Source organism: Haliotis cracherodii, unplaced genomic scaffold (assembly GCF_022045235.1).
Source record: "Haliotis cracherodii isolate W230 unplaced genomic scaffold, xgHalCrac1.p SCAF_3, whole genome shotgun sequence".
Classification (NCBI taxonomy): Eukaryota; Metazoa; Mollusca; class Gastropoda; order Lepetellida; family Haliotidae; genus Haliotis; species Haliotis cracherodii.
Window position 1 is genome coordinate 72,525,074 of NW_027266286.1, and position 26,991 is coordinate 72,552,064.

The 26,991-nt window shown below is 42.4% G+C and overlaps 1 protein-coding gene across 5 annotated transcripts in view; it reads right to left on the reverse strand.

The window, feature by feature from the left end:
- Positions 1-26,991, reverse strand: part of LOC139475104 (cGMP-inhibited 3',5'-cyclic phosphodiesterase 3A-like) — a 201,803-nt gene that overhangs the window by 7,738 nt on the left and 167,074 nt on the right. For 4 of the 5 annotated variants that reach the window (XM_071258352.1, XM_071258350.1, XM_071258353.1 and 1 more), the window contains 10 exons: positions 26,064-26,324; positions 20,495-21,058; positions 17,088-17,339; positions 10,713-10,824; positions 8,888-9,016; positions 7,250-7,437; positions 6,147-6,350; positions 4,514-4,675; positions 2,655-2,907; positions 193-356 (listed from right to left, as the gene is read on the reverse strand). In XM_071258352.1, coding sequence (XP_071114453.1) covers positions 193-356; positions 2,655-2,907; positions 4,514-4,675; positions 6,147-6,350; positions 7,250-7,437; positions 8,888-9,016; positions 10,713-10,824; positions 17,088-17,339; positions 20,495-21,058; positions 26,064-26,324 — 2,289 coding nt within the window. The remainder of the gene's footprint in view (positions 1-192; positions 357-2,654; positions 2,908-4,513; positions 4,676-6,146; positions 6,351-7,249; positions 7,438-8,887; positions 9,017-10,712; positions 10,825-17,087; positions 17,340-20,494; positions 21,059-26,063; positions 26,325-26,991) is intronic. The other variant, XM_071258351.1, reaches the window with a different exon arrangement.

The window sequence follows — 26,991 nt, forward strand, 5'->3', positions numbered from 1 at the left end:
ACAAGCAAGGGGGGCATATTCTACAGTGACTCTCCTTTTTAGCAAAGAATCATACTGATGACTTGATCTCACCCTGAAATACCTTTGTTCAATGAGATTGGGATATGAGGGGCCTATTCTGTCCTGACTCGGGCTGACCACAAGCACAGGGTACGAGGGATGTCATTCATCCCGTCCGTGTACTGAACTGACCTGCATTGAAGTCTGACTCATGTCCACCTCATTGGCCATCCTCTCGGCCTCCTCCTCCCTCAGTTTTATCATCCAGTAGTCATAGTTATCCTTCATGTTCTTTGTGAAGATGCAGTTGACCTTCCGTGTCTTCTTCCTCTTGGCAGGAACCACCAGCCCTCCACCTGCAACACAACACCGTGTGTCAGACTCCACTCAACACAAACCTCAACTAACACAACATGACCCTGCCAGTAACACAACTAACCCTGCCACTAACACAACTAACCCTGCCAGTAACACAACTAACCCTGCCAGTAACACAACTAACCCTGCCACTAACACAACATGACTCTGCCACTAACACAACTAACCCTGCCAGTATCACAACTAACCCTGCCAGTAACTTAACACCCTTTATCATACCTCCATGTCAGAATGATGAGATCGATTGGTCCACGTAATCTTGATAAAAATACTGTGTATCTCGCCTTGGAGGGAAATAAATTCCTCAACGGGGGAATAAATCCCTTTCAGCCCGCCAATGGCAAGTCAGGCTGCAGGTGGATTTCTGAGAAGCAGAATAAATCCCTTATACTCCACTTTGAGGCAAAAAGCCGCACACTTTTTCCAAGTCAATGAAAGTCTGGTGACATGGCACAAGTTAACCTCAGCTCAATCAAACAGTTGTTTTCGATCAATTTTGAATTTGTTTGAATTCTTTTACAATGTCATGTTAAAACATGTCGGTAAGATAAATTTGTTGTAGCAGGATCACTCGGGGCACATGGGGTTTCCGGCTCATGGTATAAAACCTAATGCGGGACGCATCAAACCTCTCGTATGTACCTCTCGTGATCCTGCTACACCTTTTGTGTCCTACTCAACACAATACCACCCTCCACTTATTAAGCTACTAAGACATGAAATACCTTGTGTTAAACTCAACATAACATCTTATGTCAGGATTCAACACATTTAATATGTGATTTTCTTCCTAGCAGGACATATAATCTGTAATTACCCCCAGCAGGACATATAAGCTGTTATTATCCCCAGCAGGACATATAATCTGTAATTACCCCCAGCAGGACATATAAGCTGTAATTATCCCCAGCAGGACATATAATCTGTAATTATCCCCAGCAGGACATATAATCTGTAATTATCCCCCGCAGGACATATTATCTGTAATTATCCCCAGCAGGACATATAATCTGTAATTATCCCCAGCAGGACATATAATCTGTAATTATCCACAGCAGGACATATAATCTGTAATTATCCCCAGCAGGACATATAATCTGTAATTATCCCCAGCAGGACATATAATCTGTAATTACCCCCAGCAGGACATATAATCTGTAATTATCCCCAGCAGGACATATAATCTGTAATTATCCCCAGCAGGACATATAATCTGTAATTACCCCCAGCAGGACATATAAGCTTTAATTACCCCTAACAGGAGATAAAATCTCTAATTACCCACAGCAGGACATATAATCTGTAATTACACCCAGCAGGACATATAATCTGTAATTATCCCCATCAGGACATATAAGCTGTAATTACCCCAGCAGGACATATAAGCTGTAATTACCCCCAGCAGGACATATAATCTGTAATTACCCCCAGCAGGACATATAATCTGTAATTACCCACAGCAGGACATATAAGCTGTAATGCCTCCATGTTAAATCAAGTGACAAATTCCCATCAAATTATTTAGCAGCTCGTAGCCACCTCGTACCAAAGTTGTACAGCTCGTATCTAGATTGTTGTGTTCATATGCAACTCTTAATAGACTCCTATTGGACTCCTATGGGGCTCGTAACACACTCGCAGTGTACTCGTATGATACTCGTATACATGTAGTCTCTTCCCGAGTCCTAACCGAGTTAGGCTCGGGAGAGCTCATCTCTGCTTAATCCCCCAAGCAGGTTATATATATATATATATATATATATCATGCAATTCTCCTTGCAGGACATATAATCCGTATACATGGCATTCTACATTGATCAATCTTCTAATTGTTTACACAAAAGACAAACATCTGTTAGACAGACAAAGCAGTTCATGGGTCTTTATTGGGTATTTAGGCCAAATACTGCTGTCAATCTCAAAAGGGAATGAACATAAGCAGACATTTCAAGGCAACCTGTTCAAAGAGCACCAAATTTCTTGGCAAGACTTGAATTTAAAATTTTGAAATTGAAAGTTGGCCAATCAGGACAGAAAGGAAAGAAAGCCCATGGAATCCACCTGGACCTCTCTAGACAATCCAGTGATCAATATTGTAAGCTGCAAAGTTGGGGTGTGATGACAAGCCATCAACCAAGTCACCAATCCGAATCAACCCGAACAATTTGGTCGCTTCTTATGAGTAGGTGATGACCAGCATAGGTTGATGGGGACCTATTCTAACCCGGAATCCCCATCAAAAACAAGCATCCACCGACAAGTCTCCATCCACTCACCTGACTCCTGGTCCGTCTCTGTCTCATCCTCTGTATCTTTACACGTGCTCTCTCCCTTGTCGGTGTCCGACAGACTCTCGCCGTCACTGTCCTCCTCCACCCACGTGCCCGGCAGCAGGCCCCCCATCACCATGGCGTTGCACAGTGGCGCCACCAAGTGGTTGATGAAGGTCTCCTGCAGTTTGGCCAGCTGGGGGTTGGTCCGGTCCATGTACGGGGAGATTGGCATCCCAAGCCTTGCCTCTTCATCTCCCTATTATCACAACATTAACATATTAACATCCGTCTGGTGCCTAATGCTGCACTCATATAATAACACTATAGGACCACAATCAATGGGTCATAAGATGCTCAGCTGCACGACCATATTACCCATCTCACATATTGTCTTACGTACAGATAAAGATTTGTTTGTTTGTCGTTTAACGCAGCACTCGACAATATTCCAGCTATATGATGGCGGTCTGTAAATAATCGAGTCTGGACTAGACGACAATCCAGTGATTGACATCATGCGCATCAATCTACGCAATTGGGATAAGGTGACATGTATCAACCAAATTAGCAACTACCTGATTCCGTTTATTGCCTCTTACGACAAGCATGGGTTGTTGAAGACCAATTCAAACCTGGATCTTCAAGGGCCTATCATTACAATAATGTTTATAATTGCTATATGACTGTCAAACACTAACTTAAATTTTGTTTAAGACAACCTAACTGTGTTAACAATTTTAAATCATAAATGTGTTTGTTTTTGGATATATTTGTGTTGACTTTGAAAACATGATACATGCTGTTTTGGCTGTATACTGACCAGGGAGCTGAGAATGAAAGTTGAACACACTCTGAACTATTAACCAGGAAATTTTGGTCCTGGGCTGGGATTGAAACCTAAATCCTTTTTTAATCCTTGTCCACATGAGCAAAAAGGTTACAAGCTGACAAGGTACTGATACAATGTAACACACAGGCAGCAGACAACGAAGATATCACTTGCAGAAATAAAGGTGAGGTGAATTGGAGTTTAACGTCGCGTCCAAGATTATTGCACTTATATAGCGACGTGCATGCACGTGTGTGTGTGTGTGTGTGGCTGCTTGTACTAGTCCGGACTAATGCCGATTTATAGTGCTAGCTCACTGAGATACCATGCCGCAGTTTAACAAGAATACCCCACTCTGACACAGTATACTGACTCCGAGCCGACCAGTCCTTGTTTTAGCCCCTTTATGCCGAGTGCCAGACAGGGTAACAACAAGTACCATCTTTTAACGTCTTTTGGTATGACGCAGCCGGGGATCGAACCCCGGACGCTCTACCACTAGACCATGGAGGCGGTCTGCAGAAATAAAGAGGAGGCCAGGCATGTGTTCCTGACACCCCCATTTTGTTCAGACCATAAATATCTACCTGTGATCCTACATGCGTACATACCAGCAATATCCCCAATTAACTACCCCTTTCAACAAAACTCCTGCATGTGCCCCTAACGGTGGGGGTGACAATGAAAGTCGTTTTCCCTTGAACTGTGCGGACCTCAAGTATGGCACCCCTTGTGTGTGTGTGTGTGTGTGTGTGTGTGTGTGTGTGTGTGTGTGTGTGTGTGTGTGTGTGTGTGTGTGTGTGTGTGTGTGTGTGTGTGTGTGTGTGTGCTTGTACTAGTCTGGACTTATGCCGGTTATATAGCCTTATTTACAAGTGCATGATCCATCCTATAACGTCTTTATGTATGACGCGGCAAGGGACTGAACCAGTGAAGCACTCCCTTCCTCTCTCTTAGCAGAGGCTGTCCACTAGAAACACATCTAGTCCCTGTGCTAGAAAGGCATGTAAAAGTGTTGAAGATGTTCACCTACCTGCTCATAGAACTCTTCAGCTATACTCATAGTCCATCTCATGTGGAGGTCCTGCTTCTTAGCCGGACCATTGATGTCCGCCAGTTTGATGACCATCTGCATCACCAACAGCCGGTCAGTCTCCTGCGTCCAGTCAATGCCACTCGCATCCTCGTCATTTACCTGCAACACAGAGTTACAGTACAGTTTCCGGGACAAACAATTCTTCACCATGTACACCAGTAACTCGTTAGGATATCTGCTTCACACAACCTTCAATTCTCATACAGCTCCCCTAGTGGGGATCCTGGGCTGAGATAGTTCGCCAGTAACCAATACTTATACCAGATGACGAAATGGACCAGTTCTCCAGAATGTACCAGATGACGAAATGGACCAGTTCTCCAAAATGTACCAGATGACGAAATGGACCAGTTCTCCAGCATGTACCAGATGACGAAATGGACCAGTTCTCCAGCATGTACTAGATGACGAAATGGACCAGTTCTCCAAAATGTACCAGATGACGAAATGGACCAGTTCTCCAGCATGTACTAGATGACGAAATGGACCAGTTCTCCAAAATGGACCAGATGACGAAATGGACCAGTTCTCCAAAATGGACCAGATGATGAAATGGACCAGTTCTCCAGCATGTACTAGATGATGAAATGGACCAGTTCTCCAGCATGTACCAGATGACGAAATGGACCAGTTCTCCAGCATGTACTAGATGACGAAATGGACCAGTTCTCCAAAATGTACCAGATGACGAAATGGACCAGTTCTCCAGCATGTACCAGATGACGAAATGGACCAGTTCTCCAAAATGTACTAGATGACGAAATGTACCAGTTCTCCAGCATGTACTAGATGACGAAATGGACCAGTTCTCCAGCATGTACCAGATGACGAAATGGACCAGTTCTCCAAAATGTACCAGATGACGAAATGGACCAGTTCTCCAAAATGTACTAGATGACGAAATGGACCAGTTCTCCAGCATGTACCAGTTGACGAAATGGACCAGTTCTCCAAAATGTACCAGATGACGAAACGGACCAGTTCTCCAGCATGTACCAGATGACGAAACGGACCAGTTCTCCAGTAACCGATACTTGTACCAAAATGGACCTGGAGGTCAGGCTTGGGGAATTTGTAATTGTGGTCAGACGTTGTGAGATTTTGCTCACAATATCAACCATTAGTTTGTCTGGCCCAGAATAAACTACTTTCAGGTCGCCATCCCAAAGAGGGAATATTGTGGGTTAACAACTAGCACATATACAGTTCATTTTATCAACACAGAGAAAGAAAATTCTGTACATTGGTGCATTCCCAAGAGGGTGAGGATGCAAACTGAGCGTTCACTGATCCCCACAGCTTAGTTTGTTGTTATTTGCCACACTCAGCAATATTCCAGATATATCATGGTGGTCTGTAAATAGTTGAGTCAGGATCAGATGATCCAGTGATTGACATGATGAGCATGATGGATACGATGACATGTATCAACCAAGTCAGTGAGTCTGACCACCTGATCCTGTCAGTTGCCTTTTACGGCAAGTATGGGTTGCTGAAGACCTATTCTTCCCCGGATCTTCACGGGTACCAGCTACATGGAGACGAGGCTACCTGTGTCCACATTCACTACCTTTGTGTTGAACTCCGCAAGTATCTCGAAGTGGCGTTTGAGATCGGTGGCCAGGATAGCCTCTATCACCAGGAAGCGGAAGCGCTTGAACTCGGCGGCATCCAGTCCAGACAGGAAGTGGTTCTGTGGTTTCGTCAAAAATATTCTCCACGCCGATGCTGCATGATGGTTCTCTAACACCGAGCGGTCGTTGTACAGAACAGCCTGGAGGAGGAAACACAGGAGACTTATATGTGTGAATGTGTGAGTGGGTTGGTGAGTGTGTTGGTGAGTAAGTTAATGTGTGGTTTGGTGCGAGTGTGTGAGTTAATGTGTTGTTTGGTGTGAGTGAGTGGGTGGATGGGTGTGTTGGTGAGTGAGTAAGTTAATGTGTGGTTTGGTGCGAGTGTGTGAGTTAATGTGTTGTTTGGTGTGAGTGAGTGAGTGGGTGGGTGGATGGGTGTGTTGGTGAGTGGGTTGGTGAGTGTGTTGGTGAGTGGGTTGGTGAGTGAGTAAGTTAATGTGTTGTATAGTGTGAGTGAGTGAGTGGGTGGGTGGATGGGTGTGTTGGTGAGTGGGTTGGTGAGTGAGTAAGTTAATGTGTTGTTTAGTGTGAGTGAGTGAGTGTGTGAGTGGGTGGGTGGGTGGGTGTGTTGGTGAGTGGGTTGGTGAGTGAGTAAGTTAATGTGTTGTTTAGTGTGAGTGAGTGAGTGAGTGAGTGGGTGGGTGGATGGGTGTGTTGGTGAGAGTGAATGTGTGAGTGGGTTGGTGAGAGAGTGAGTGAGTGAGTTGATGAGTGAGTTTGGTTTAACACCACTTCGAACAGTATTACAGTCATATCTCAGTTTAAAAACTTCATATGGGACGAAAGGCTGTGATGCAGGTCTTAGACGTTTACCACTTTGATAAAGTGCTGATGGGTATAGCGGTGATGAACTTAGAAAAATACAGGCAAACCAGGATTTGAACCCAGGAAGTTCCTGTCCCACTACAAAGGGAGGCAACTCAAATTGCCATGCCTTGGACGACTGAGAACCCCTCTGGAACGTCAAGGCCAAAAACAATCCCAGCTTACTGTTCCCCTAAAAACAAACTAATGTCCATAAACTTTCATCAGGCCCTACCTGTGGAGCATTTGTTGCTACAAGGAAAGCGTTAGTGCGTCCGGGGTGATCGTAGTCGTGCATGGCGGCGGCGGTGTACATGGCCATCAGCTCCAGGGCCGGGAAGTTCCCCCCCATTATGCCGTAACTGTCTTCAGCAGCAAAACTCTGCCTATGAATAATACCAGTGCGATCACAGTTGTCGGATTCTGAAACAGAGCAGACGATTGGTTGTACAGGCTACGTCCTTCACTATATTATTCATCTACAGTGTTAGAAACTATAGAGGTCCCTGAATCTGTGTGGATTTGTCCATAAATATACAAAAAGGTGCCATGGCAGATTTACTATAGTAATATAAAAGAATCGGGTGATCCTTAACTTATTCTGAGTAGAACATATGAATACACATCATTTTCTCCTAATTCATTAGATCTGGCGAACGACCAAAGATTTCAGATATGTAGAATAAAATCAGAATTTGAAAAGTCTTTTTTTCCTTGTCTGTTAAACATTTTCACAACTTGAAAGAAAAGTTCAAAGTAGGTCAAAATAGTAAAGGAAATAGCTTTCCATAAACAAACTACATTGTCGTTCCTTTTTAATTTCATCTGATAGAAAATAATATTTTAATGTCACTTAGCTGAATAATGTTATTTATTCCAAAAACATAGATTTTCAAAAACAACCTAACACCCCTAAATCCATCATTTTCAAAACAAAAACCATTGACAAGGGCTCCAAGATAACTTCTGACACTGTGTCTGTATTCCTTATTACAGGGTTAGGAGACTTTACACAGCATCTGTTAGAATTATTTTCTACAGACTATGGAATGCAAGAAAGAAATTAGTACAAGTGAGTGAATGAGTACGTGCTGTCGGACCTACAGTCAGTAATATTCCAGCCATATTAAGGCGGATGGATGGTAAACAATGAAGTCTGGACCAGACAAACCAGTGACTGATGGCATTAGCAAGGACATTTGCTGCTGTGCTCTGTGTTTTTGCACTTCATGACCTATTTATCGCATGCAAGGCAGACCAGAAACATTCACTCGCTCACAACAACTGGGAGTGGTAGTATCTTCTACTGAACATGAGGCAAGGAGGGTTAGTCCATTTGTACTACAAAATTCAACATATTAAGGGTACAACATATTAAGGGTACAACGTATTAAGGGTACAAGGTATTAAGGGTACAACGTATTAAGGGTACAACGTATTAAGGGTACAACGTATTAAGGGTACAAGGTAGAACAGAGCTTTCAAAGTGTGGCATTGTAGTTATTTACCAACAAACCATTATCTTAATGAGGAAGAAGCCAGGTATTATTAAGTTACCAATTTTGATCCACAAAGGGACCAAATATATTCAAAAATATGCGAATGGTTGATTTGTGATTAATATGCAAAATAAACTCACCAAATATAATGTTTTAACACTCATACAACGACAAAGACGTTTAGGGTAGGAGTGTTTGTAAAAGTAGACAATAATTGTCCTGGCAGATAAAACAAAAATTCAATGCTAGGTATGTTAACAGGAACAGTGTCCTGCAGACTACAGAGGGTAAGGAGAGAGATGTTAAGAAGAAAAGAAAATGGCCGCTACAGGTAGCGCTAATGACTAGGCAGACGGCCATGCTGACAGTGATACCTGACTCACTGGACGACCCGTGGCGAGACAGAATATCTCCCGTTGTCACCTGCGTGAAGCCCGGAATGGGCTGAGTTGACAGGAAGTACACCCCGTGCAAAACGTCTGTTGCGTGAACACGATTGTGATCTGCAATGAAACATAGCATCAGCATCAGCATCAGCATCATCATCATCATCATCGTCATCATCACTAAAATAATCATTACCAAAACACTGACTATTATCAATCATGTCACTACACAATAATAAACAGCACAATCATAATCATCATGGCAAGCACCAACACAATCATCATCACAATCATCATGGCAACACAATCATCATCAACACAATCGACAACACAATCACCATCACAATAACCATCAGTCATTATCATCACATCACAATGATCATCAACACAATGATCAACAACACAATCTTAACCACAGTCATCAAAACGATCACAAATATTCTTCACATCATTTTACAATTTGGGTTTCTATCATGAACGGTCCTCCCACCAAGTACAACACAACAACAACCACAAGCCTGGTTAACATAAAGAAGAAATAGTATAGTCAAATGCACTAATCAGGTGGAGGTCAATGAAAATTGTGCCAATATTTTTTTTGCCAAATCATGTACACGCCCGACCATCTCCCAACCACCCGCCCACAACTAGCCCTTAGTATTTCTCGCTGTGCCGCCCCACCCCAGGGGGTGAACTTCCAGGCTGTATGCATATAGCGCTCTGTGTCCCCTACTGAGGGGCAGGCAGTCCGGAAGCACCTGCAGGTAGTCTTCCAGCAATTCCTGACACCCACGACAGACAGACATCTGACAGTAATCTGGAGATGTAACTCGGCTCATCTTCCCTATTACCTTACATAGAGCCCTGCTAACTACATAAGAAGTGTGTCACCACCACATCACCTACATTCAACATGTATATATAGCTCCACTGTCGCCAAAGGACCTTGCAGGTATTGATCATGAAGGATGGTGGGGGCGAGGCTTTTCTTTAACAAGACAACAAAAAACTTCTTACCCTTTGTAATTATTTTTATGGATGGTCTATTATTACGATCATGAAACTCACATTACTATTCTCAACATTCTAATTTTTTTTTTATCTTTCATGATGCAGTCAAGAGCTTGTCATGTGACTATGACCTATTCATAATGCCTACCCACAGATTAATGGATGACTTTTATTGTCGACTCAGCATGTCCATTTATTCATGTTATGCACAAAAAGAAAACTCTCAAACAGGTCAGGACACTTTTTCTGTTGCAGACTTCACATCAAACTAATTGCTTTGCTTATAATTAAGAAATCACTTCAATATTTTTGTGTTTATGAAGGTACAAACATAGAAGCCAGTGTGCACGCTGTAAATTCAGGATTAATTCTGAGTGTTCACACGTTTATACCTCCAGTAAGTCAATGCATATAAATAAATATGTGAACAACAATAACTTCACAGACTCCTTACTTAATCATTCACACATATAAACTGTCAACAACGAAATCAGTGATGTCATTTAGCACACTGATGCAACACGAGCTCAGTGTAGTCTCTATCAGCCAATCAGGAAACAGTAGTCCATTAGTAGGCATGGCCTGATGGTTTAGCTGGTTTATTGAAATATAGATGCAAAAAACAGTTGCTAAGTTAGCCAATCAAATGTCACAGAACCACTTGCCATATATTTATATGAAGACAAATCCAGCTACGTGCCAGTTCGATTAAGCCAATCCAAGCAATCAAAGAAAAATAGACTTGAATTTATAAGAAATAGATGCAATACATTTTTGAAGTTTATTAAGAGTGCATACTTACATGGTTTTATTCTATATCCCAGCTCCAGATCGTGGAAATAATTTATAAACTCAGCTAGAGGTATCCGGAATGTTTCAAATAGACCCACTTCCATAAATAACTTATATGCAACCTGAAACAATCAACATAGGTCGTGAAACATTTGTCACCACATCTGTAGTTTCATCATTCAGTTTAACAAATTAACATAGGTCGTGAAACATTTGTCACCACATCTGTAGTTTCATCATTCAGTTTAACAAATTAACATAGGTTGTGAAACATTTGTCACCACATCTGTAGTTTCGTCATTCAGTTTTCAACAAATCAACATAGGTTGCGATATGATACGTATCCCGATACTATGGGTGAGATACTATTTGTATCCTAGTACAGTACTTTTCTTTCGAAAGTTGTTATTCTTTCTTTTCGCATGTGAATCAAAACCCTAAATCAACCTAGTCAGTGAGCCTGACCACCCGATCCTGTTAATCGCCTCTCACAACAAGCATAGTCACATTTCAACGACAAGCATGGGTTGCTGAAGACCCATTCTACCCCGGATCTTCATGGGTGCTAGCCAACCTGGAAATACTAGGGAATCTGGTGTTTGAAGCTGGTTGTTGAAGAGTTTCTGTGATTTTTCAACAGTCACATGTTTCTACACCAATATAAATTGTAATGTAATGTATCGTATGTATTGTGAGAAAGGGGCTGTAAATTCCTGTATTGTATCTTGGGCCTCGTATCAGGATACAATACTGTATCTATACACAACTAATCAACATATAAACCTATCAAGCCGTAAGTACTATGACACACATATCAGTTTCCTGGAACAGCCTAACTGGTGGTCGATAGTGCGAGTATCAGCCACAGTTCACCAAATCAGCAACAGATTGGTCGTCTTATCAATATGGTTATAACGGAAGGTAGAATAGGTCTTCAGCAACCCATGCTTGCCGTAAAAGGCGACTATGCTTGTCACAAGAGGCGACTAACGGGATAGGGTGGTCAGGCTTGCTGAATTGGTTGATGCATGTCATCGTATCCCAATTGTGTGGATTGATGCTCATGATGTCAATCACTGGACTGTCTGGTCCAGACTCGATTATTTACAGACCGCTGTCATGTAGCTAGAATATTGCTGAGTGCGGCGTTAAAACAACAAACACACAAACAATACACAAAAAGTTGTCACAACAAATGACTACCATTAAGAATATTATTATAGCAAAATATATTTGCGACAACAAATGACAACACAAACATGTTATGGATAGTTATTTCTTTTTGGAGCCATTGTGCAATCTCCATATTTATAGCACCCTTAGAAACCAAAGGCATTTTTCTTCAAGAAATTGCTGAAGAATATCAAATAAACAGAATTATTTCAAACATATTGGTTTAAGATTTATACATTTAATAACCCACCACTGAGTAATAAGCCTGGCAAGATATTAATGGCTATTCATACCATGTGCCCAGTCATCATTTATCAACCTAAGCCCACAGTCTTCAACATATCTGCCTTTGAGCTGCAGGGAGCTCTCACAACCTCATGGGACTACAACCTCTTCAAGAGAATCCAAGGCACAAAAGAGTTCAAAATTAATTCCCCTTTCATCATCATCGGCAACCAGTACCCTTTCTGTCAACTCCTTCCCTGCAACGAAGGACATCTGTCCCTGAGGGGGCGGTACATGTCAGGGGAGATAATCAGTGGCTGCTCTGAAGATGTAGGGTTACTTGAGGTTTTGTTCCTGGAATCAGGACGCCGAGCTTTTCATCCTTAGTTCAGACCTGCTCTAATGTCCCTCTTGCACAGGTCTCCAAATAACGACATTAACAGGCCATTATCCACCTCAAGCTCACCAACTATCTTTCAGTAGTGTGATGGTCAGGACTGCTGACAAAGTCTGTCTGAGAGCAGCTTGGGTACTTCTCTCGTACATTTTAATCTTTAAAGTCAAATTGATGGTAATGACTAATTCTTTGAATATTGACCACAGACATACCACTACCGTTGGCTGAGTGATCTGTTTACTTGAAAATAATGAGAATCCCATCTGTCACTTGAGTCCTAACAGACTGACACTACCAATGTTATGGATCACATCTTAGCAGACTGTGATGTTATAGATTATATCGTAGCAGACCGTGATGTAATGAGACATATCATAGCTGACTGTGATGTTATGAGACATATCCTGGCTGACTGTGATGTTATGAGACATATCCCAGCTGACTGTGATGTTATGAGACATATCCTAGCTGACTGTGATGTTATGAAACATATCCCAGCTGACTGTGATGTTATGATACATATCCCAGCTGACTGTGATGTTATGAAACATATCCTAGCTGACTGTGATGTTATGAAACATATCCTAGCTGACTGTGATGTTATGAGACATATCCTAGCTGACTCTGATGTTATGAGACATATCCCAGCTGACTGTGATGTTATGAGACATATCCTAGCTGACTGTGATGTTATGAGACATATCCCAGTTGACTGTGATGTTATGTCTTGCTTCATTCAGGGCTATGGCATTATAGAATGTGCTAAGAGGAAGGGAAAAAACTATGCTTCAGATACTGTGAGACAGACTAGCACTCACACAGTCCTTGAAGTTGAATCATATAATATTCCCTTGAGAGCTATTTCAGCGTTATTTTTCAAAAGTGCCACAGTTGAAATGTGATTGAGGACATAAAACACTGAAAGGGACAACTGACACAGTAGTATAGGAAGCTTTTTTTCCAAATCACAGTCCGATATAATCAATTATCATCTATACTTTAAAAAAAGACTATTTGAAACATTCACTGACAGTAATACCATCAGTCTAAATATCAAAATTATGACATCACTTGTGAATGAGTACACATTTATATTATGACAAATTAATACTGTTTGCTATCCAGATAATTTGGATATCACGCAAAATACGAAATGGAAAATTACCCAACGGAAACAATTATTATCGGAGTTTGCCGAAGTTTCAAAACTTTACATGAGGGATTACAGAAAACATTCCCAAACAAGCCACTTTGGCTGAAAATCCACCCATCACTGACAAATCACAGACCAGGAGCAGACCTTATTTTTTTAAATGAGCAATTTTCAAGTGCCTGGCATTCCAAATGAACATTAGTGGCGTGACTGAGGCCATCTCTCAGGATGAATGTTGAGGTGGTGACTGCCTGATCAGACTGGAGCTATGGATCACATAGATTGATGGCCGGATTTACAAGGAAAATATCTTCTGTCACAATCAGCTCTCAAGTCCATATTTAGACCTCCAGCTTCAGTATGTACAACACTGCTGGTCTGTCTGCATTGGCTTCCATCAAGAACATCTATTTATATTGGCTGGATGGACAGTGGTCCCATTTGGATGCCAGTAGTTCACACTAATGTGGTGTTTTTGAATTGGGGACTGTAGCTGACCTTCAGTGTTTTTGTAATTGTGTGTAAACTGCATTTTACATAAACTGATCCCTCCTTTTCTTTTGAAGGAGGGGGGGGGGCGGCGGCGATCGGGTAGCCTAGTGGTTCGAAGACCCGGGTTCGATTCCCCACATGGGTGCAATGTGTGAAGCCCATTTCTGGTGTCCCCTGCCATGATATTGCTGGAATATTGCTAAAAGCGGCGTAAAATATCACTCACTCACTTTTGGATGTGAGGTGAAATCGCAGTCAAGATTATTGCACTTATATAGCGATGTGCATGTGTGTGCATGAGTGTGCATGTGTGCGTGCCTGTGTGTGCGTGTGTTACTAGTCTGGGCTTCTGCTGGTTTTCTAGTGCTAGCTCACTGAGACACTACACTGTAGTTCTTAACATGGACTCCGACATGGACTCCGTCCTAAGCTGCCTGTGAGTTGGCAGAAGATTAAATCACATAACCATCTCATCCTACCAGGTACCCATTAACTGCTGGGTGAACAGAGGCATATTTTGAAAAAAAAATCACTTGCCTCAGAAGACACCAGATGTGCCAAATGTGCTTCAGTGTCATACCAAAAGCAAACTAGACTTGGTAAATTTGATCTAGACTTTTAGTAACACAAAATACCTAAATTATATAAATTCCAGTGTCATGTCGCAGGACTACAGTTTCAGCTGACACCAGTCTTATCATTAGGAACCATTACCAGCCAAGCCTACCAGGCAGGACAGAATTTGACAAAATTAAGGCTTTGGACTAGTAGGTGAAGTTGCAGAGTGAAAATCATTTCAAAGAAAAGTGAAGTGACTTATGTTTAATGTCACTTTGAACATTAAGTTCAGTAATATCATGACATGTCAGCTAGATGCAGGTCCTAGATGTTTACCACAGGGGTGAACTCACATAGTCAGGACAAATCTGGGGTTCAAACCAACAACATAGGTTCCTGGCAATCCAAAGGGACATAACTGAGAACTGCAGCTCCTGAGGCAACTCAGGGCCTCTTTCCCCCCGAGAATGGTTTGACCATCATATCGCAAAAAGTACCAGCTTGAGTAAATTTTTGAAAATTTTGTTCGTTGTTTAGAGCCACACACAATATTCCAGCTATATATGGAGAAGTCTGTAAATAATGAAGTCTGGACCCGACTAAACAGTGATTGACATCATGAGCATCGATCAATGCAATTTCTGTAAATAATGAAGTCTGGACCAGACTAACTGGTGATTGACATCATGAGCATCAATCTATGCAATATCTGTAAATAATGCAATCTGTAAATGTGCAATCAGCCAAGGCATCGAGTCTGACCACCCTGTCTATTTAATTGCCTCTTACGAAACGCATAGGTAGCTGGGGACCTGGGGAAAATGGAATTGATACCAACGACAAGCAGATCCTGCCACTCAAGGGACACAACTCTGCAGAGCAAATTGTGGTGCCGTAAAGACAAATGGACCACCCATGCACCTTCACCTTTACTGAAAATTGCAAAAATTCCCATGGTCTATTTCTGTACTCTGCATTTATGCACTAAAGACATATAGCCGACATGCGCAGATAAATAAGATTTAAACCACTTCTGACACTAAGGGCATCACTGAGTCTTAATACTTTCCAGTGAATCCTATGAAGAAGACTTGAAGACAACATTCAAAAGGCTTTTGTTTCCCACTTGGTTCCAAATCAAAGAAGAATTTGATTTTCTGAACAAAACAGAAATCGAAAGTGTTACAGTGAAACAAAACAGAAATTATCTAATAACTTTCACTTCAATATTTCTGCAATCACATGGATGAAAAGATCAAAGATCACTACAAGAGACAATGCCCTGTGGCCATTATTATAACAAACAATTTCCTGGCCAAATCCTTTGGTCTCTTACTCAGAATCTTTGAGGCATTTCAATAATTAACCAACGGATTTGTGCTCAACTGGTTGGCAGATGAGTGCATCCCATATAATTGAAATGACAAATAGACAAAACTAATCCAGGTACATATCACAAATTAACTACAGTGATGTGGAATTATCGGAAGCTCCTTATATTTGTTTGGAGTAGTATAGATTCACACTTGTCCAAGCTGTTATTTCAAACTGGTGTTATACCAATATTTCACCTCACAAAAATTGACATTTATAACACGGCTGATAACATACTGAAAGCCTGCAAGATGTCGACAATTTCATGAGATCAATGTTACGTGTTTTCAGATTTGAAGGTGTTTTTGTGCATATGATGGCTGTAACATTCTTGTACGCACTCAAACAATGTGTACACACACAACTGTGAGACAGTGACACCGTTCTGATAAGTGTGTTTTGTTTGTTTGTTGTTTAACATAGCACTCAGCAATATTCCAGAAATGTTCCAGCAATAGAACGGCGGTCTGAAAAATAATCGAGTCTGGAACAGACAATCCAGTGATTGACAGCGAGAACATCGATCCACACTATTGGGATACGATGACATGCATCAACGAAGTCAGCGAGTCTGACCACCCAGCTGAAAGCTACAAATTTTCCTTTGAGAAAAATTATATTTTTGGTTCACTTTGCTGTATGTGGGTACTGAACTGCAAAGAGGCTTCCTCCATGTATCGGCCATGTACCCTCTTGTACACAGAACTACACCCAGGGGGCTCCCCTGCCGTGCGCCTTCTTGTAACACCCTCTCGCTAGAATGCTGTAATGTCCTGATATGCTGCCATAAAAAGGTAAATACATTTTCCAGCTTCAGAATGTATTTGAAGTTTTTAGAAACACACTCCAGTTTATGTTTCACAAAGTTCAGTGAGCTACTACTATGTACAAAGTGCCAATATTCATTCACGCGGAACAAATTGGGAGCAGTGTAATGAGCCTGCAGACATTTCATCTTCTGGGCTGGAAAACGTAATAAAAAAAAAAAATCTCAGAAATTTGAAATTACTCACCTTACTAAGAACAAACTCTCCCGCACTGTCAGCCAGATCAAACACGGGGAAATCCCAATCATTTAATCGACTAATTTGTAAAAGAGGAGCCTCCTCCACTTCGGAGACTTCGAATAAAAGTTTATTTTCAGTGCTGCCATCTACTTGAGATTTCTCCTCCTCTGGCGCTTCCACAGCTTCGTTTCCCTCAGGATCTGGTACCCGTTCTTCCGTCTTCGTCTTCGTCTCTACCGGACTTCTCAACACCTCCTGCTGTAAACACACCACAGAGTTAATGTAAGTTGAAACATGGCAGGACTAGTATATGGACAATACCTGCTTCTATTCACCTGGTTCTTATCTGGTGCAGACAAACCAATGTGTGACACTGTACTGAATAAATGGAAGGGTGGGAGGCTTCGGTTAAAGTATCCTAAACATAAAATGTTTCCTGAAATGATGGCAGCCCGTCAAGTGTAACCAGGCCAGGATTCTGGTCCCGTTGCCAAGAGTTCAAATAGCTAGGTCACCTGTTGTCAAACAGAACAAGACCATAACCTGGTCCCCTGTTGCCAAGCAGAACAAGACCAGTATCCTGGACCACTGTTGTCAAACAGAACAAGACCAGGATCCTGGCCCCCTGTTGTCAAGCAGAACAAGACCAGTATCCTGGACCCCTGTTGTCAAACAGAACAAGACCAGGATCCTGGCCCCCTGTTGTCAAGCAGAACAAGACCAGTATCCTGGACCCCTGTTGTCAAACAGAACAAGGCCAGGACCCTGGTCCTCTGTTGCCAAACAGAACAAGACCAGTATCCTGGCCCCCTGTTGCCAAGCAGAACAAGACCAGGATCCTGGCCCCCTGTTGCCAAGCAGTACCAGGCCATTATCCTGGTCCCCTGTTGCCAAGCAGAACAAGGCCAGGACCCTGGTCCTCTGTCGCCAAGCAGAACAAGGCCAGGATCGTGGTCCCCTGTTGCCAAGCAGAACAAGGCCAGGATCATGGTCCCCTGTTGTCAAACAGAACAAGACCAGTATCCTGGACCCCTGTTGCCAAGCAGAACAAGGCCAGGATCCTGGTCACCTGTTGCCAAGCAGAACAAGGCCAGGACCCTGGTCCCCTGTTGCCAAGCAGAACAAGGCCAGGATCCTGGTCCCCTGTTGCCAAGCAGAACAGGGCCAGGATTCTGGTCCTCTGCTGCCAAGCAGAACAAGGCCAGGATCCTGGTTCCCTGTTGCCAAGCAGAACCAGGCCAGGATCGTGGTCCCCTGTTGCCAAGCAGAACAAGGCCAGGACCCTGGTCCCCTGTTGCCAAGCAGAACAAGGCCAGGATCCTGGTCCCCTGTTGCCAAGCAGAACAAGGCCAGGATCCTGGTCCCCTGTTGCCAAGCAGAACAAGGCCAGGATCCTGGTCTTCTGTTGCCAAGCAGATCAAGGCCAGGACCCTGGTTCCCTGTTGCCAAGTAGAACCAGGCCAGGGTCCCGATCCTGTGTTGCTAGGTGTAACCAGGCCAGGATCCTGGTCCTTTGATGCCCACCGGAACCAGGCCAGGATCCTGATCTTGTGTTGCTAAGTGCAACCAGGTCAAAATCCTGGCCACATTGCCAAGGGGAAGCCGGTCAAGATCCTGGTTCTATGTTGCCCCAAACACAGCTATGCCTGCAGGAAGTCTGCAAACCCAGATTCCCCATGTTGCCGAAGAATGACACATTCATTGAGTCTGGTATTCTTAAGGGGGGCCCAAAACTTATATGGGGATACTGGGGGACGATTTCAATGTTGAAATATTCAATGTTGTCTGATGATATCAACATCTAGCACCAAATAGATATAAAGCATTTTTAGAAATATCTTTTTGATGTGGAATAAGTTAATGTCAAATGTTGAAAAGGGAATGTGATTCATCTACAATAAAAGAGAATGTTGTCTCATCATTAGCTTAAAAGAAACAAGTTTTTAGATTCAGCCCCTTGAGATAGGAAGTTTTTTATCAACCTTATTGACAAGATACATCCTTCTGAAGTGTGCTGATCTGTACACACACAGGTTCTCGTTTTACTCAGGTCAGAGATGCTATCAGGCACCACTAGCAAGATTAACACTTCAGGGTACAGAACTCAGCTTGTTGGCTTTTTCACAATGAACTAGCAAACGTTGATCAGTCGTCTTCTGGAGCACAATGGTCATGATCTAATATGCACATTGTTCTTGTCTATGAAAGGCAAGTGAAACACATAAGGAAGAGAATTTATGGATGTCGACTTCTTTATTGTGTGTGTGTACATATGTGCGTGCGTGCGTGCGTGCGTGGGTGTTCCAGCTGTTTAACAGTGGTCTGAATATAATCAAGTTTGGACCACACAATCCAGTGATTGACATCATGAGCATCAATAACCAATGTTCCAGCTATATGCAGAGCTACAGATAAGCTGCGTATTTCCGTAAAAAAAACCCCAAAACTATTCAAAACCGAATTACTTTCAATTACCTTGATTACAGAAATGCATGCATTTAATGAAAAACTCAATTGTATAAAAACAGCTAGCGTAAATAGCCAATGAAGCTTTTTCAGCATGCGTACAAAGGAGCTAATTTCCAAAACACAATTAAGAGCTAATTTACTTTCCGAGTCAAGTCTATATATTTAGAACAGTTACATAAATCTAAAACATTATTTAATTTTTTTAAATCTTAAAATGTTAACTATTTGTGGAAAACCCCAACAGAGTGATGAATTGATGAGTGAAAAAATATTGGTTACCCAATGAAAAATGTAAAAACCCAATTAAAATAGAAATCCTAGAGTAAAAACTCAATTGCTTAAAAAGTTATCTGGAGCTCTGTATATGACAGCCCATAACTAAGACTGAACTAGACAAACCACTGATTGATATTGTGAGCGACTTGAGGATACAATGACACACTAATGGCCAAATTGATGAACCATCCAGAGTCACCTTGTGAGACAAGCATAGGTTGCTTGTGACCAATTTTATCCAGGAATCCTTTAGAAGGACTAAAGTATGGGCAATATACATATGGATGTAACAGTATAGGTAATAAATACTACTCAAAAGATGTCACAGGAAATGCACAACACATCAAAATGAATACAAAAGATTATTTTTATGTAATTGTTAGCAATATAACATCATTTATATTATTGGGAAAGGAAACTTCACAAGCATGAGTGAATTAGTGAGTGAGTCAGTGAGAATAGTTTTACGCCACTTTTAGCAATATTCCAGCAATATCACGGCGGGGGACACCAGAAATGGGCTTCACATATTGTACCCATTGTTGGTAATCGAACCACCGCCTTCGGCGTGACGAGCGAACGCTTTAACCACTAGGCTACCCGACCCCCCCTGAGGGAATTAAATCCAGACCCAATTCAACCCCAAAGTGGAACAAAGTCCTACATACCTTCTTTGGTGGCGATCCCACGAGTTCCTCATTAGTCCCTACGTTATCACTGTGGTCGCTGCTGCTTGGGGAGTCACTGCTCTCATAGTCTGATGTGATGTTAAACCGCTTGCTAAACGCAGAGCACTGAAGTTCTTTAGACAGAGCACTGACCTTCGCCCTGTCTCCGTCATCTTGCACGTCTGACTTTACAAGGGGAGATAATCCTTTACTTTCTGCCTTGGTGGGGCTGATGGCACTCTCTGACGATGTGGCGACCATGCTTCTTCGCATGAAGCGAGTGCGTGGATGAGACTGAGATGTGGGAGCTGAGGCCAGAGAAAAGGAACGAGACTTTGGTATTGTCAGGACTACCGTTGTGTTGGAACTAGGTGACGGGCTGTTGCTACGACTACCATTAGGACTGGAGCCTGGCGTCCCTTCTCGTGAGTGGCGGAAACTTGCACTACGTATACGGCAGGGTTCTGGTTCCAGGGTGGGCATGCCGGTAGCCGATGTTGTGGTCGTCCAAGTACTGGTTGACATCCGCCGGATCAAACTGGGAGGCAAGCTGCGACGCAGACGCTGCAACAGAGGGAAGACAGAACTTAGATAGTGTCAACAACAAGAAAGGACATAAAAAAACCAGGGAGGTTTTTGCTATATAATGCCACACTCTACAATATTCATGCTATACGAGGGGACACGGGTTGCCCAGTCGTCTAAGGCACCGTGATTAGCTGTGCAGAGTTGCGTCCCTTGAGCGCGCTAGAAACCTATGATTGTTGGTTCGAATCCAGGTTTGCCCTGATTATGTTTCTAGGTTTGTCAGCACCATACCTGTGCTCATGGGTTTCACCGAAGTGGTAAACGCTGAAACGCCGCGATATAACTGGAATACTGTTATAAGCAGCATTAAACCCAACTCACTCACGATGACCTGTGAACAATCTAGTCTGGACCATCAACAACAGTGATTGATATCATGTGCACTGATCAACGCCAGACATCAAGGTATGATAACAGGCCAAGTCACCATGCCCCATCAATTGAGTCATTTGTATGACCAATTCTAACCCTGACTCCCCCTAGGATTCCTCCAGCTGTGGGGTGCACTTTCTTTATTTAATGATAAACTAAAATTAATTCTAATCTTCAGGTTAAATAAAAAAAATTACATTTGTGTACCTTAATGGTTTTATTTTATTTGGCTTTGTTGTTTAATTCAGCTGGTTAGGTGGAAATACATATATTCTTTTTCAAATATTCCAATTTTGTATATAATCCTGCACAAAAGAAGTATCAAACATCCTCCCTGTCCATTAATGATAATCTACCCGTGAAGATCCAGGGTAGAATAGGTTTTCAGCAACCCCTGCTTGCCATAAAAGGCGACTATGCTTGTCGTAAAACGCGACTAACCGGATCAGGTGGTCAGACTCGCTGACTTGGTTGATGCATGTCATCATATCCCAAATGCTCGGATCGATGGTCATGATGTCAATCACGGGATTGTCTGGTCCAGACTCTATTTTGTACAGACTGCCGTCATTTAGCTGGAATATTGCTGAGTGTGGCGTTAAACAATAAACAAACAAACCTGACTATTAATCATAATCTCATTACTTCAACATTTCCTCTTTTCATTGCTGAGATATGACTGAATAATTACTATTGGCTGATGGCGATGGCCATCCAGCATACAGTGCATGGATTCTACAGATACCAGTCTAGACATACAACAGGCAGCTTCCTGCTCTGACAATCAGGCCATGACAGCATTGTCCAAGTCTAAACAGGTGTCATTAGTTCTGGAGATAGATTGACAACCATATACAGCCATAGAGAACAGAATCTCTTGAAGCCCATCGTCAGTGTTATAATGATGTGTCTGATTAATGTGGCAGGAAAACCTGAAATGAGGCATGTCAAATGTGAGACATTTAGCGCTCTTGAAAAACCGATGAGCAAAGTTATGGTGTTGATACATTGGTATTTGGGGCACTGAGATTCAAACTCACAACCAGAGGATCCTTAGCACCAGTGGTGTTGATAGATGGGTATTTGGGGCACCGAGATTTAAACCTACAACCCCTAGATCCTTAGCACCTGTGGTGTTGATAGATGGGTATTTGGGGCACCGAGATTCAACCCACAACCACAGGATCCTTAGCACCAGTGGTGTTGATAGATGGGTATTTGGGGCACCGAGATTCAACCCACAACCACAGGATCCTTAGCACCAGTGGTGTTGATAGATGGGTATTTGGGGCACCGAGATTCAACCCACAACCACAGGATCCTTAGCACCAGTGGTGTTGATAGATGGGTATTTGGGAGCACCGAGATTCAAACTCAAAACCACAGGATCCTTAGCACCAGTGGTGTTGATAGATGGGTATTTGGGAGCACCGAGATTCAAACTCAAAACCACAGGATCCTTAGCACCAGTGGTGTTGATAGATGGGTATTTGGGGCACCGAGATTCAACCCACAACCACAGGATCCTTAGCACCAGTGGTGTTGATAGATGGGTATTTGGGAGCACCGAGATTCAAACTCAAAACCACAGGATCCTTAGCACCAGTGGTGTTGATAGATGGGTATTTGGGAGCACCGAGATTCAAACTCAAAACCACAGGATCCTTAGCACCAGTGGTGTTGATAGATGGGTATTTGGGGCACCGAGATTCAACCCACAACCACAGGATCCTTAGCACCAGTGGTGTTGATAGATGGGTATTTGGGAGCACCGAGATTCAAACTCAAAACCACAGGATCCTTAGCACCAGTGGTGTTGATAGATGGGTATTTGGGAGCACCGAGATTCAAACTCAAAACCACAGGATCCTTAGCACCAGTGGTGTTGATAGATGGGTATTTGGGGCACCGAGATTCAACCCACAACCACAGGATCCTTAGCACCAGTGGTGTTGATAGATGGGTATTTGGGAGCACCGAGATTCAAACTCAAAACCACAGGATCCTTAGCACCAGTGGTGTTGATAGATGGGTATTTGGGAGCACCGAGATTCAAACTCAAAACCACAGGATCCTTAGCACCAGTGGTGTTGATAGATGGGTATTTGGGAGCACCGAGATTCAAACTCAAAACCACAGGATCCTTAGCACCAGTGGTGTTGATAGATGGGTATTTGGGAGCACCGAGATTCAAACTCAAAACCACAGGATCCTTAGCACCAGTGGTGTTGATAGATGGGTATTTGGGAGCACCGAGATTCAAACTCAAAACCACAGGATCCTTAGCACCAGTGGTGTTGATAGATGGGTATTTGGGAGCACCGAGACTCAAACTCAAAACCACAGGATCCTTAGCACCAGTGGTGTTGATAGATGGGTATTTGGGGCACGGAGATTCAAACTCACAACCCCTAGATCCTTAGCACCTGTGGTGTTGATAGATGGGTATTTGGGGCACGGAGATTCAAACTCACAACCCCTAGATCCTTAGCACCTGTGGTGTTGATAGATGGGTATTTGGGGCACCGAGATTCAAACTCAAAACCACAGGATCCTTAGCACCAGTGGTGTTGATAGATGGGTATTTAGGGCACCGAGATTCAACCCACAACCACAGGATCCTTATCACCTAATCAATCACAGAAATAATCAATACTTATAATGATTCTTTCATAATGTAATATTACACATTTTCCAGATGAAAACATTTCTGTTTAAAATGAATGAGATGCTAGCTTGGTTACCAATGCTCATAAATTCATAATGAAAAATGTCCAGCAGTAACATCGAGTCTGAAAACCAATAAGTCTTTGTCCTTCATTTACATGCATGATGTCTCCCAAAATCTGGGCTTATTATTCCTCCCACAGCACAGACATCCCTGGCAACAGTGGCATTAAAACATGGATCTGTAGGCCAGGGGAGGATTGTGCTAATACACACAGATTCAATCACATCCAGAGTACTTCAATCTTAAGGTAACTCTTCCAAGAAGCAACAGAGTATTACATCAGTTGACTAATATTTAGTCTCTGAAATGAACATGTTTAAGACTTTGATATGTTCAATTTTCATCATTTACAGAGTATTGAAGATTTGCATACGAATTTCAGATATTTCAGTTTAAGGGTTTGTATGTACCATAGTAAAAAAACAGGATAATCAAGCCCTCTTCATTATTGTTAGTTTGTGTTGCAATATCCTGAACCAGACCCCTCTTTATTCAATACCAACACAGCATGAACTGTCTTCTAGCGTACAATGGAAGCCAATACTAAGGTCATCATGGGGGGAAGAGCAATGAGCACTGATAGGTGGTCAAAACTGGTGTAAGTCTTGTTCCTCCCATTCCATTACAAGTAAGTATCAATGGCCAAGTTTGCAACTGGTTACAAAATCACGGCATGGTGAGGCATTCAGGTCACATCACGGAATGCGCTAGCGAAGCAGCCAGTAGCCTAGTCTGTCATACAGACCCTGAAACAAATACATCCAATACAGCCCATGCAAGTCTATAATGTTTGGCAAGTCTAGATTACTGCAGTATCAGTATTTGAAAATGAAGAAAGTCTCTGGGCTCCTTTATATTTCATTTTATAACTATAATTCAACAACTGTTTTTTCTGTAAAATATGTTTCATTCAGAGACTAGATGTTAGTCTACCAGTTGCATTGCTCCAAGGCTGTACTGAAAGAAAATCCATTGATGTGTAGTGAATCTGTCCTCCTAATATGCAAGTCTAGATATGTCCAGTCTCTTATAAGGACAACATGTTCTTATTTTTTACATAATCTAGAACTTATGATGTAAACTACTAATTATTGCCTTAGAGACTTGTGCAAGTCTAGGAGGGGAGTTACACACTCCAAAATGGCTGCCACTCTTAGCCTAGTTTCCTTGCACTGGATTGGTGTAGCTGCACTCCAGTGAGAAGATGCCACACACTTCATTTGTCTTCACCTCGTTTGTTTGCTGGGAATGTCAGCCTTCCTCCACTGAAGTAGACATCTTTTCTATGTCACAATTACCATGTGTTGAAAGTCTGGGTTCTGGAATGTTTCTGGTCTGTTATGGACTGATGGACTGATCTCAATGCTATCACGAAAGACTGATCTCAATGCTATCACAATAGACCAGTGAACACCGTTATGGACTGATCTCAATGCTATCACGATAGACCAGCGAACACTGTTACAGACTGATCTCAATGCTATCACAATAGACCAGTGGACACCATTACGGACTGACCTCAATGCTATCACAAGTAGCGACCATTTTAGTGGCATAATGCTATTTAATTCTTTGATTGGCTATGTAAATTTATCTACTGCTCACCACTTGGCTACCTAAAAGAAAACATAACTGGCGACAATATCCGTTGGCTCCCAAAATCTAAGGTTTTCTCTAAGCATGGCTCCCTAACAAAAAAAGGAACTTAGGGGACTGTTCTAACAATCAGTTTGTTGTAGCCTCATAGGAAATATGTCATTACACATACAAAATATGTCATTACACATACAAAATATGTCATTACACATACAAAATATGTCATTACATCCCTGATATCTGAGTTGAGTGTAAGTTTGTTACAAAATGTAAGATATCCACCTTTGGCAATGAAGATGGTCGTTCCCCTGTATACGGACTTTCCTCGCTGTCGGAGCCATAGGATGTGGACTCGGTGAGAGACACAAGGGGGCTGACTTTTGGCTTGTGGATGCCCGAGTGACTCTCTGGCGGCTTCAGGAGACTGCTGACCACCCGCAGGCCACTCACAATGTGGGGGGGCAAGTTGGTGTCCGCCAACATGTCGTTGATCAAACCATGCGCCTCGCCAATGATGGCACTCTCATAGCCTACTGATGAACTCTACAAACAGAATAAAAGCATCATCAGAAATGAAGCCATAACATCAACAAAAGGAAAATCATAACTTGACAATTCAAAGGACAATATGGCTGTCATAGGAAGATATGATGGTTGTGTCCAAAGCAAATCACATCAAAACATTCAAAATCAATATGGCTGTCATGGGAAGACACGATGTTCACATCAAACATTCAAAATCAATATGGCTGTCATGGGAATTTAAGACATGATGTTCACATCAAAATATTCAAAATCAATATGGCTGTCAAGGGAAGACATGATGGTTTTGTCCAAAGCATATCACATCAAAACATTCAAAACCAATATGGCCGTCATGGGTAGACATGATGGTTTTATCCAAAGCAAATCACAACTGAAACCTTTAAACACAATATGGCTGAAAACATGAATACTTATAAAAGCTGAATTTAGAACCAGCTTTTGGGCGTCACGATTAAATCATTGAGTATGGTTTTATATTGCTCTTAACACTATTCCAGCAATTTCTGGCAAGGGACCCCACGTAATGTGCCCATGTAGGGAATCAAACCCGGGCCTTCTGTGTGCCGGGAAAATGCCTTAACCACGAGGCTACTCCATGTATCTCCACAAATCTGACCATTTATTTCTAATGACTGACATTACACTGTGAACCATTCAGTGTCAC